The 13,874-nt window shown below is 35.8% G+C and overlaps 1 protein-coding gene across 1 annotated transcript; it reads right to left on the minus strand.

The window, feature by feature from the left end:
• Window positions 1-3,599: 3,599 nt before the first annotated feature.
• On the minus strand, window positions 3,600-6,367 carry hoxd4a (homeobox D4a). The gene is made up of 2 exons (XM_056755720.1): window positions 4,836-6,367; window positions 3,600-4,442 (listed from the first exon to the last, which is right to left on the minus strand). The coding sequence occupies exons 1-2, from the start codon at window positions 5,299-5,301 to the stop codon at window positions 4,141-4,143; spliced, it is 768 nt and encodes a 255-aa protein (XP_056611698.1). The 5' UTR covers window positions 5,302-6,367; the 3' UTR covers window positions 3,600-4,140.
• Between the last annotated feature and the right edge of the window lie 7,507 nt (window positions 6,368-13,874).

Below are 13,874 nucleotides of genomic sequence, written 5' to 3' on the forward strand. Positions count from 1 at the left end.
TCACCCTCTTCTTTTTCTAACCAGAAGACAATTCGTGATGTTAAATGCATGTCGGTTATGTGTAACCCAAGTCAAATGTTTGAAAATGTGTTGTATAGATGTTTAGCTGAACGGAAAAATTGAGATGAAACGGTTGGGAAATCGGCCGAGCGCAGGATTGTCCTGAGGAGAGGATGCGAGTCGTCTCCCCTTGCAGCATATGTTCACGGGCTAATAAAAGTGAAAGATTTACAGTCTACGCCCGGCCCCCAACAGCCTCTCGCCCTTTCAGGAATTACTGAGCATGATTTACAACGATGCAGATCACCGTCATCCCTCTTTAACATATCATAACGCTTTAGAAATAAATCCAATAACATAACGCACAATTGTAAACAAAAGCAAGAGTGGGTATATTTTTTTCAATTTATTTTGGTAATGTACTATTTCAATGGCTATTAAATTTGCTTTGTTGTTTTGAAAGGACACCAATTATTTCAAAAAATCCCATTTATCTGTTTATTACACGTTAATAACTATATAGTGACTTTTCAAATAAACCTCTGGACTTAATTTTAACCCGTCCCTTCAATGTAATAAAACATACACGTCCCCCACAAATGGGTGCCAGTAAATCGGGACATAACAGCATCTCTGACGGATTATAAATCACAAAGAGGCCTTCGCCGATGCCCTGGCGGATGAGCAATAACAAACCAATATTAGTGCCTTGCTCTTGCATCTCTCTTACGCAAATGCATCTACAAAAATTATATATAAAACGAACATTTTCTTTAATGTCTGTGTTTAACCATATAAAAGTGTTGCTACTGAACAAATTTTGTTAAGACAATTCACCATCTCGAGGCTATTTAAGAGAAAAGGCAACACCAACTTCAGTCAGTCCTCCAGGCAGACTGAATCAAAAGACACATTTATCACAATTCTGACAGATATGTTTCGATACAAATATTAATCTTAAATGTTTACCTACCGAGCTTCCATTGGCTTAAATGCTGAACGGACGTGCAGTTTACGTTGGCGTGAGGTACCGGAGCGTTTGGATATTATTTTCTTGGATCTCTTCAGTTTTCAAGTCTGATAGAGTCCTCGCGATTAATGACGACGCCGTGTTTCTAGGGGACGTGCTGCATTAATTATTTAGACAATCACGTGGTCAAACAGAAAAGATACAGAACGGAAGCATATACCGAATTCAGTCTTGGGATGTCGAGAGCACAGTTTGATGTATCTTAACGGGTCGTCTGGATGGGCGAATACATTTTCGACGAACAGCTGGAAATCAAATATGGCCGTTTGAGCAGCATTGTGAAAGCGGTGGTAGTATTCGGCGCAGTGTCACTGCGAATGGAGCTGCGTATGTTCCCGTGTATTCTTCTCAGACATCCAGGTCAATAATCAAAATGCCTCGCTGAAAGCGAGACAATGGAGAGATTCTCCCCGCATGTTTCCACGCTGATTCATACACAAAATTAGATAGCTATGCATTAGATAAAATTAGATAAGCTATGCTACTATTTACCATTTTTATGTTCATATATATATATATATATATATATATATATATATAAAATTTACTTCAGATGCAAAAAATGCCGTCTGACCTTTTCATGTATAATGTTTCTTTTTACAAGGCTACAATGTTTATAGCTAATAAAAGTTTAGAAGCCTGAAAATAATTTTAGAAGAAACTTCACTTCGAGGCTTTTGCATCTGCAGTTTTAACATATAAACTATACCAAACCATGTGACACGTGGTGGTCATACAATAACTTAGTAAGTAAGGAATTTTTACATGAAGTTAACCTCCTAATGAAAAAATTCAGCGTTCAATAAACTTTTTATTAATCTTCAATTGGTGTGTTGTTATTAAGTATCTTACTATCTCCCTTTGCCTCATCACACAATTATAGAGAATAGATAAACCTTCACACACTTACATGGCACCAAAGTCTTGCACACAATCCCCACCACACCCCCCCCTAGCGCGCGCACGCGCACGCACGCACACATACACAAAGGTTTGTTTGCAATTCCAGTACTACATTGTATGAACAGAAATAAAGATAGTAAGAAAGCAAGAAAGAAAGAACGAAAGAAAGAAAGAAATTAAGAAAATAGATATCCTCGATATTTTAGGTAGCCTATAGACAAAATTACAAATACAACATACGACCGCTACTGGAATTTACTAATAATCATGATAATAGCCTTCTTTTTTCCACGATGCAAATTAATATTTGAAGAGCACAATAATGGATAGTCTGTTAATTTTGCAGACTTGATGGAGTAATAATAAAACACATGGTTATTTTGCGGTTTTGACGTACTATGTCATGAGGTGCAGCAAACCAAAACTTTCTTAATATTTCAGGATGTTCCCAAGCTCAGTGAGAACTTCTGCTTTCTTCGAATGAAACTACATCTGTAATTTCCAAAATCTTTGATCGTTTTAATATACAGAAATATGTTCATGAAATTATTGTTTTTCAGACCAAGGCTCTAAATGACATGCCAAATTAATAACTATATATGACCAATAACCAAGATTTATATAATCTGCAACACAAAGCAGAATATTTATTTTATTGCGAAAAAAATCACATTGCTGGTGCAAAAAGCGTCTGAGTGAACAGGCTGAAGGTCCTGTAGGTCACGACTTCAGAGGTCAGTGCTCGCGGCTCAAAAGCGTCTAATGCAACAGAAACTGTGTCCTCTGGATGAACCAGCCCGCAGGCTTTTGTCAAACTTCTGTAAAAATACCTTTTCACGCTCTCAACGTGAAGGCTTCAGAGTGGAGACATCTTCGCAATGCATGTGCGCCTCGTGTTTTTGTTCAAGGAGACAAAGACACCACAATGATTGCAGAGGGTCTAACTTTAATCATTGCTGGAAAAAAAACTTCTTACATTTTAAAAGCCAACTCCAGCCCCACGTCATAAAATAACTTAAAAAAAGTGTATCAGAGTGCTTAATACTATTTCTGCCTTTCAAACAAAGTCGATTTTCACAAAGAATACTAGGCCTACGCACTTAGAATAAAAACCCTCGCGTGATCTTTTAAATCTTTATTTACTGGAAATATGTCTATAGAAAATATGCACCATATATCAACATACAGGAAATGTGTAAATATAGTAACTTATAGTAACCTATATATATATAATGACGAAGGTATTTTATTTCAATAACGTTAATAATGAAAGCGATATTTGAGTTCACTTAGAATATAAAACGTTAACTTTGAATTTAATAAATAGACGGTTCGAGCATCTTAACAATTAAAAGGGTGATATTAGAAAAATCAGATTATGTGTGGAAGACAAATATACGTCTTTAATTCGAATTATATTGTTTAAAAAGATGTCAGGCGGATTCATAGCCAAGCAGATCAAAGAATAATGATGATAATAAAAAATAAATAAACAATTATAAAACAAACTAACGAATGTCTATGGAATTGTGTGAACAACCAAATAATAACTGGAAAGTCAACCTTTTAGAAAGTCAACCTTTAAGGAGTCGCGCGCAGAAAGCGGGGTTCAAATGGAAAATTGCATCAGTTTTTACAAATAAATAATTTCCCAGGAAACGAATAATCATTTATTAAAGTGAACAAATTTTATTTTCTATTTGTCTGCACCGATTTAGAATGTAAAAAAAAACACGAAATACATTTGTGATTTTATAAATGCTGGACATAACCTTCCTTAAACTCTCTTTCAGAATTAAGTTAAGATAGATGGACGCGCCGTGGGCATTAAAAGAGGAGAAGTGTGATTAAAATACAGAAAGAATTTATTACATGTGAAAAGTGTCACTAGAACGAACCATAAATTTGGCAAGTTTGTGTAAAAAACGTTGAGCTGTTTGTCGTTTTACTGTACCTCATCGTTCGATGCCTTATATCCTCTTTGCCTCAGTTACAAAGAGTTACAATGTAGAAGAATTGAGATTGGTGTTTTAAACGCACAGCAGTCCTGTACACTTCATTAAGTCACGGTGTGTGCTTCTGTTTCTCAGTTTTTGGCACTTGTGACCAACATGTCATGTTTTGCTACCATGCAAAGTCAAAAGAAACATTGTCTATTACATACAGTTCATCTGTACATCTGAAGGGAGGGAGAGCGAGATATCCACTTATAAAGTTGTGATCTCCGTCTGGTTGACCTTCTGAGCGTGTTGTACATGCTGATTTCCAGATGAAGCCGATCTTCCTTTCGTATTAGGTAGTTTGTGGTCTTTTTTCCATTTCATTCTTCTGTTTTGAAACCAGATTTTTATCTGTCGTTCTGAGAGACAGAGGGTGTGCGCGATCTCGATGCGACGCCGTCTTGTAAGATACCTGTTAAAATGAAATTCCTTTTCTAGTTCGAGGACCTGCTGTCTTGTGTAGGCTGTCCGAGAGCGTTTGGGTTCGGGTCCTGTGTAATCCGGGTTCACTGGGAGAGAGACAAAAGTACACTTCTGTAAAAAAGCAGCTAGCTTAATAGAACGAGTCCTCACAAAACTACCCACTTGATATAATACGGTTCCATTGTAGCACCCAAAAAGGCACTTCTTATTCCTGGCACAATGAAAACGTACAGATACAAACAACGAATTTATATAATGGCTAAATTATTCAACATAAAAGTTGCACTCTGCACAGTGCTGCAATAGTAACGTCCAGCACAGCTAGCGGCCTATTTCCAAAGCAATAAAAATTTATGGCTGGTGTAATTGGCGGCCCCTTCAGAGGAACCCATAAATATTTCACTGAATGGTTTTAAGTGTGTCTGAAACGACAGAATGGGCTGGCCTACAAGTACACAGCAAAAAATATTGAATCTTACCCGTTGTAACGTGCACTTTCTTCATCCATGGGTAAACTACTGCAGGCTGCTTGGCTATCCCATTCTGGCTCTTTGTGTTCTGTTGTTGACCACACGTCTTAGGTCCGGATATCTGGACCGTCGGACATTGCTCTGTCTGTGCGGGGAAAGGGCTGGGGTGGCTGGCTTGATCCTGCACATGACCCCGCGGCGGTACCGACGAGCTCTGGACAGTGGTACAGCTATAAGGCTGTTCAGAGTAGTTTGACCGTGAATAGATCCCGGGATGCTGGAAATCTGTGTCCTGCGATGTACTGTAGTAGCTTGGACTTTGTTCAGGTATATAGCTGTTCTGAGAATATTCCTCACAAGGAGGAAATTTAGGATCCACATACTTGGAGTTCACCATGTACGAACTCATGGCCATTAATTTCTGAAGGTAGAAAATACTAATTTTTCTCGAGTTGTCTTTTTTTCCTCCCTCCATAAAGCCCTCCTACTTGCTGTCAACTGAATAAAGTTAGGCACCCATGTGACCGGCTTGGCCAATCGAGTTGTAGAGGCTCCATCAACAGAGAAGCAGCTGTGCACACCTAGTAGCGGATTCTGCAAACTTAACGTCATCCCTCAATTAAAATAACTACAATAGTCAATTAAATTGATCCAATGGCCAGTGAGCAGACATGGATTTTCTTGACATTTCGCGTCTAAAAACTTAAAAACGTTTCTTTTCGCGTATATAGACCCGGTGACCAGTGAGGATTGTCGGTGCGCGATCCCTTGGGATTGTACATGCAACGATATGACATGAACGAATAAAACATTATTTATCACAGGTATGTGCATGCGGTGTGGTCCATAGGGAAAAACAATAGTCAACTAAGGTAAATCAAACTCAGTCCAAGGATTTTGACAGTTCAAAACAAAACAGAACAAGACAAAAGGTATAAACGCCCAAGGCACAAAAAAAAGCGCATAGAGACCGTAGACAATTGATGGAGAGGGTCTTTGTGATGCTGAGGTCACTCAGAAGTTACTGGAGTCTCATCGTTCCAGCGCTTCTCATCCTTTCAGGTCGCTGTATGGGGCGCCCTGGTTCGCCTTTAATGCGCCGTGCCAATCAATAATCAAACACCACATAAAAGAGAATAAACGCTTGGCAGCTCTTAAGGTACCACCAGAAAGGAATCTAAGACATGGATTTGAAAGGTGTAATATCAAACAAAATTAAACAGTTGTTCATTTTAGTCCTCTGTCAAATTTGTGGGCACACCTTGACTTTCGAAATAATTTTGAACTGAGTAATTTAATTGACAGGCAGGTAGAACTAACATCACCCTGTATTGGATAAACTGTTTACGCGACTTATCAAACATTTATCGGGAGATCATACAATGATCACACACAACGACTGCTATATAATATTTATTACTGAACGATTTGTTGTTGCGAATGTCACATTTTTACATATGGATCAGAGGTAGGCTACATTCAACACTTAAAATTTTGAGAAAGTCAAAGAATATAAATGAAAAACGAAAGGAAGGCAACGTTTTTTTCGAAGTTCTTGCATCGACCATATACTCCCCTAGAATCGAATCTGTGACCTTAATCTTTTCACACAAATTCGGTTCTACAGGGTATATATAGACGACGGCATGTATGTGCCAAATGTCTTGAATAATCAACATTTATATTTTAAATGCAGCGAAACCGTTATTCTTGCATTAAAAGACAACACTTCAATTAAATACAATTTTAAGGTTAAGCGTTTTGACTACTCTAAAAAGATTAGTACTCTCAATACATTTTCTTCATCAGAAAGAAATCTTCAAAACAATGCCAGCTAAATTTTGCAGCAATTTAACACTATCCTATTATTTATTTATTGATAGCTGAAGTTTTCAATAATGTATTGATAAGCTCACTTTTAAATGTCTTTAATTACACTGCAAAGTGGCCTATAAGTAAAACTAGATTGAATCAAGTTAAGTGTGTAGAATTGTTATTCGTACTGAAAACGAATTGTCGTACTGATGCTGTCCTGGCAGTCAAACTGATCAGGTTGCCTGTTTTAAATTGTGCGCTGTTTGGATAGCGAGAAGAAGAATATAAATGAATGCTGAGGGTCGAGAGGTCAAACCGAATCATTTACAACCAACATCACAAAGTTTCATTATTTTTTTGCAGGGCTGTATAGCGGAAGAGCAGCACGAAAGTTCACGGATAACAGATGACCTGCAGGGATAACCAACTCCTGTGGCCATTTGTACCCGGTCACTGGAGTCAGGCTACCCAAAAATTTAATAATAATAAAATAATATAAGCGTAATAAATTTGCTTTTAACACACTGTATGAATTAGGAATAAATTGTACAAATAAAATGGTACAATTAAACCATGCTGTTAATATTTCATTCAAATCTGCAGGCCCGTCACCCTGGCTGTTGGATGTTAAAATATTTTTTTGCATAGTTATATTTGTGTAGCCGGATTCGTAATTTGTTTTTAAATTATGGTTAGACATATTGACCTGTGTTTCACCTTGCTTCTCGACTTGTTGAGGCGGGTCAAAGCCGAGTTACTGATGAACAAAAGAATGAGAGAGTCACCATTTGTCATGACCTTTGCTTTAAATGAAACAGTACGAAATCCTGCTCTTTTTTATTTTTGAATACATTTTTCCAGTTTCCAAACAGATTGTATTGTATATTCTACTTAAAATAATCATTTTCACTGATGTTAACTATTTTACTGATTTAATACACTGTTGTACGTAAAGGTTTTTCTCATTAAATACACGTAAATAAAACATATAGGCCTACACTTAAATACAGATATTGCGAAATAAATTATTTAAAGTTGAAATTCGATTTTAAACTATCGGAAATCTAAGATAAAGTATGAATTGCCCTTTTAATTAATATTTAATGAAGATATTTCCATAGTCGTTTTTTCAGTTGTAATCTCCAGTTGGTGTCCCCATGTAAAAGCAAATATATCATATGTATAACAATATTTTAATTATATATATATCCATCTATTTATATAATATATATTTTATGAATATAATATAAACGTATTATGCTTAGACGGGGGCGCTATAGAGCTTAATAATAAAAACCTTAGAAATTATGCTCATTAAAAAGTTTACTTTAGATCATAAATGCGCTTGTTTCGATGCCTTTGTTTTGTTTATTTAAAAACGATTTGCTACACAACAGTTTAGGTAGAGTTCAAACAATAACTAAAAGCATTTGTCGCATTTATAAATATGGTTATATTGCAAAAAATAAAAATACATTTTCCAACATAATTCAAATAATCAGCAATCTGCTTTGTTATTTTCCATCTTAAATACACTTTTAACTTAATTTGTTCTTTTTGCTTACGTTAACAAGGAAAGCCTTGCTGAAGAAGGGAAATATTTCCTTTCATAACGTGGCGCCACAACCACACTAAAACCGGACTACAACATTTACGTCATCTTCATTAGTTTTCCTCCCCACAGTTACCCAACAATCCAAAGATGATTTCACATTGGATCCACGTTGGTTTGCAGATTAACTGTTCGAAACCACAGTAACGTCATAGCACAATTCGATCCAAACAACTTCAGTAAGAATGACTGAAGATAATCTTACCTCCAACGGCTGGAGTTTCACGTAAAGCGCATTGATGAACTCTTATATCCATGACCAAAACGAACGTGGAGCTTATTCCGTCTGTGCAGCGATACTGGGATCTTTTCTAAAGCGTCTGAACGACCTTTCTAATATACAATGTGAATTATATTTTGGCTTGTCAACTCCCTGGCCATAAAACAAAGTTTAATGGTATCACGTGCTTCCCCACAGCCATTCATGACAGCGCGCGGGTGCCATAAATAATCCTGAAAATTGCACTTATTCAATAATGGAGATTACTCTGATCTCAGGAGGAAATAAAGACACGGGGTATAATTCGTATTCACTGCACTCTGAGGGAAAAACACCTCACTGTCGAAAATGAGAGATTATTTCACGTATCCTAGTAGGATAATATCTGCTGTATATTTTGGCAAAGACCAATTATAATTGTGGTATTTCCTTGCCAATGCCCCGCTTCAGTTTGTTCGTTTTTTGCCAGAGTTCTCTTGACAAACGAGGTGTTTGTGAAATCTCTGACGTGCGAACTAATGTTAATGTTTTTCTCACTGTAAATTTGGGGTAATAAAACGCATCCCTGGTGAGCATGCAAGCGAACAAAAGTGAAAAAGACACGCTAACGCCATTTGGTCAGTCCACAAATACGCACTCTGAAGGCTTTTTGTAAATCTGGCATATTATGTTAGGTTAGCATTACAATTTTACACGTCTTGACAGTTTAAGAACAATACAATTTCCTACATTTCAATTTCACATAAACTGATGCAATATAAACTTAAATTAGTGGAACTTTTGGGGGAAATGTTGACGCATGTTATGTGTGTTAATCTCAGAAATCGTGCAGTCTTATTATTTAATTAAGATGCTTAAACTATTCCTTTGACACAAGAAAACTATGCATGGTATCACATGCTCACGTCAGCCAATCACACTCACAGGAAATGACCTCGTGCAAAAAGCTGCAGAAAGCAGTCAAGCAAGGACCAGAGTGTTAGACAACAGCACCGCCTGCCGGACAAAGAGTAAAATGCCCGGGTGACAGTTTCCAGCATACTTAAAATAGAAAGGAGCTGCCCGAAAAGCAGTATGCACTGAACAACTATACTTTTAACAATAAAGTTGCGAATTGGGTAATTCACATCAATGTCATAAAAGCCAAACATCTTTTATTTGCCCAATGAAGGGGCAAAGCATCTTTAAAAAACGTTCATTTCCTTTTAGATTTTTATATTCTGTGTAACACAGTTAAACGTTGTATTTGGAACCATACATCCCTCCCCCCACCCAAAAAAAACAATAATCTCTTAGGTAACTATATGTTTATATATCTGTGAGGTTTCCTCAATGTATTTATATTTGCAATATTTATAATTCTTAAAAATCAAATTATATAGGCTACTTTATTTACATTAGCATATATGTGACACGTTTTTCTCTTAATCCCTTACAAAATGATATCAATAATGTTATATACAAGTCTAAATTAAACATGAATAGTTTTAAATAACTCCAGCTATATTTTTATGTGAGAAGGGCCAGAATTCATGGAATAGAATAATCTGCTATTCCTTTGCACAGACGTAAAAGAGCTTTTATTAAACATATAATATTAGGCTGAATTTTTTTAATATTATTGATAAACTTTAGTTAGATAAAATTAGTTGTGAGGTTAGATGATGTAAAATTACTAGCTAATCCTCTGAAATTCGTTTGGCTCTCAGGCTTCACGCTCTTTGCATTTTGCCGCATTGCAGTAAGGTTGTAAATACCTCTGCCTGTCAGCTGACTGTGAAATACTGTCTTTGTTCCGCAAACCTTAACTCTCTCTCTCTCTTTCTCTCGTGCCCTAAAACTGCGCCATTCTCACCCTTAAGGGAGGCACATTTTAAATCTCACAACAACTTTACCTCAAAACATTTTTTATTTTTAACGTACATTTAATACATATAGGGAAAAAGTAAAATAGTGAAGTATAAATAATAGGAAGATAAAAATATGAACATTATATTATTTATCACTAATAATGAATAACTAAATTAGCTGCGTATTGTTTTATTTTTAAAATTATAAATAAACATTGTAACTTAGATTGGGCAACTCAATTGAGTTAACAGGGTTCCAATAAATCGGGATTGTTTGTCATACGAAATACAGAATAGGTGTAATGTGAAGGTTTGCATAAATTTAGCACAATTTTGATGCAATACTTAAATTACTTTTTTATGTCTAAGGATGATTTATCAGTTTTGGTTCCTGTTTGTTTCATACGTTTCTGTTATTATGCATCCCTTAGAATAAAAAAATGGTAAGAGTTGGGCCATAATCATCAATAAACAAACATTTCAAGCAAAATCAATTCCAGCAGGTTCAAGTGATCACCCGTCTTGCACTGTAAACACGAAACGTTTTCTCTTTTGAAATATTTGTCGTTGTCTTTCGGTTGCAAATATCGAGATATTCTAGAAGGCATTTTGCTTTATATATCGTAAAACAAAAACCAGCTGTTCGTGTAGTTTTTAGGTGACACGATGGAGTAGCCCTAAATGTAAAATGACACGAAATTTTACTTACCAAACAGAGCTGTATAATCCATGTCCTCCGTTCTGCGACGCTGGTGAAAATTTTGAAGCATGTTTGGTGTCAGTCGTCCAGTACTGTATGATCTGCTCAGATTAGAAATGCAAGTTTTGAAGCACCATCTGACAACACAGTCTACTTGAATGCTCAGAATTTGTATTTTATGATCGCTAACACACAGATAACAAAAAACGTGAAATATACATGAGCACACTGTGTTTTTGGATTTGGAACCTTTAGCCACAGAATGCAGAGAAAAAAATCGCCTGGAAATCAGGAAAAAGGGTCATGAAGACGTTTGCGTCCTGCACATGACCAGTGGCATCCAATGACAGACGAAACAGGCTCGTAAAAAGATCTATTACGAAGCTGTAAATTGTCTTCTAACAAAAAGGAATCTGGACTGCCGCAAAGCCTCCAGTTTTTGCGCATAATGACTGAGCCAGCTGTACTTCTTCAGAAAAGAAAATACAACCACAGACATCTGCTAAAAGAGAGTGTTTGTGGGTGTGTGTGAGAGAGATAACGAGAGAGTGAGAGAGAGAAAGAGAGAGAGAGAGAGAGAGAGCGAGAGAGTGACCCATAAATATTTCCATTATTTATCAAAATATGTCGAAAACGTATAGTAAACTCATCATTGACTACGAATAAAATTATAGTATATATTTAATATAAGATTAAAAACATTATGCTCATAATACAATTACTTGTATATTGCAATTTATAATTGGCCTATATATTTCTAATTTATTGTGTTTTTGTGTGTATTTAGAGACAAGCACGTAATCCAAGTTTTTTGTGTAAATATTTTTTTCAACAATCATAGGACATTATTTGCTTAAATAAAATTGCTTTTTAGAACGAGCAAGGAAATGATCAAAATCCTTGTTTTAGAACTCACTGTTTATTACCTTTCAATTGTGTTAAATCGAATAACCACAAAACTGCTTATTTGACAAATCGACAACACGAAAAAGGGAATATACATATCGTCGCTCGATATGTTTTACCTATTTAATGAGTAAAGGTAAGTTAAATAAATACATATCGAAATAATAAAAATATAATTTTTACTCTCCCGGGCATAACATTCAGAAATTCAAAGACTCGTTGTATGCATCTTCATTGTAGTTATGTTTGAGTTTCAAAAATTCATTTTTTTATAGTTATAACCTTGCATTCCAATAATGCATCATTTTCAGCATAATCTCATTCATTTATATTCATTTTTACAATTCTAGTCTTGTCTTCCATATCGTATTGTTTTCAGTATAATCTTATTCGTGGTCATTTATAGAACACAATTTTAAGTGGGTCCTATAACAAAGGTATTGAAACAGAACGCCTAGTATTTCCAATATGAAAAAGAAAGCAAGAGTTATTTGAAAACAGATTTTATGACACACAACCTTGAGGTCTCATCCTGGCGAACATAGACGGAGGCGACTGCTGATTTAGGCGCGCTGGTTCGGCGCCAGTATTACTGCCGGACGATTTACAGGCCCAGTATTGTAGCGAGCCAGCCCTCGCCATGTCATAAAGACGTGCTGTCTTCGTAAGTTATCGTGCGAGTACAATTTAAAGCGCTCACTGTGACACGTAATTCCACCAGGATTCGCCTGATAACTGGTGCTCTGTGGGGCAGGGTTTCCAGGCAGATCAAATTATTGAATCGGCATTACTTGCCTATACCGCGTGGCAATGTTGTGATCTTTCCCCAGGTGTGTGCTGTACAGGGCTTAAAAGCAATTTATTATGTTTGATTGTTAAAGACTTGGGAGTGTAGAGCTATTTAAAAACACACTACAAAAAAACAAAACTGAATTGCAAGATATGTTACCTTTCACTTATAAAGTGGGACAGTCGACAGTAACAAACGAAATGTGTAAAAATAAATTAAAATGCTAAAACAACTGTATGGTAAAAACGTTATAATGCTTTTTAATTGCAATGCATGCTAAGATTTCAGTCCATTCTGTTAAAGGAGATGTTTGTCTAGATGCAAATTACAGTATTTAGAAAATATGTTCAAATTTAGTAACCTATTGAGGGTGTGACACGTGCGTGTTTATGTAGATTCAAAGCGTCTGTGACTTAAAAAGCTCCAAATATCAAGCTTTATCTGCAAACGTTTTTTGATTCAGACCCATAAAAGTAGAAATATATGTTAACATGATTACACCAATAGTGTTCAGTTTAATCTTAAATAAGTGGTTATGTTTGCCAGCGTGCAAAAGTGGTTAAACACTAATATAATAATTGTATTGTACATGCTTTATTAGATTGTTGCTGCTGTAAATGGATGTAGAGAAAACTGGAGAAAGAAATCGACACGCATTTTAATGTGTTCTTATTAATCCATTTTGAAATATTTTGTTTAATAATGTCTTTGTTACATACTACAGATTGCGTGTACACTAAATGATGCATAATTGCATGCAACTAACACTAAACCAAACCCTAAACCTAAATCTATAAATACATCTTCTTAATATTAATGCAGATGTGTAATTACGCTGCAATAAGGGCCATAAAACAATGGTGTACATTTTTTTAAACTTTTTTACCACTCAAAATTGAATCATTTTATTCTCGGTCATTATAACAACCCCCAAAAAGGTCAAGAATGCAGAATAAACTGCTTCTATTTTAATTTTTCAGTAACTATCAGTGACATATATAGACTAGTATAATGCATTTTATACATTATTTCTCCACCTGTGAATAAATGTAGGTTATACGTCAATTCCACAGTAGTGCATGGTGGGCAATACCCACTCAGTCATCCAATGTTTTGTTCTCGTTTAAAACCTACAATTCAAAAGCAGGACTAATT

This window comes from Triplophysa dalaica, chromosome 8 (genome assembly GCF_015846415.1).
Source record: "Triplophysa dalaica isolate WHDGS20190420 chromosome 8, ASM1584641v1, whole genome shotgun sequence".
NCBI classification, from domain to species: domain Eukaryota; kingdom Metazoa; phylum Chordata; class Actinopteri; order Cypriniformes; family Nemacheilidae; genus Triplophysa; species Triplophysa dalaica.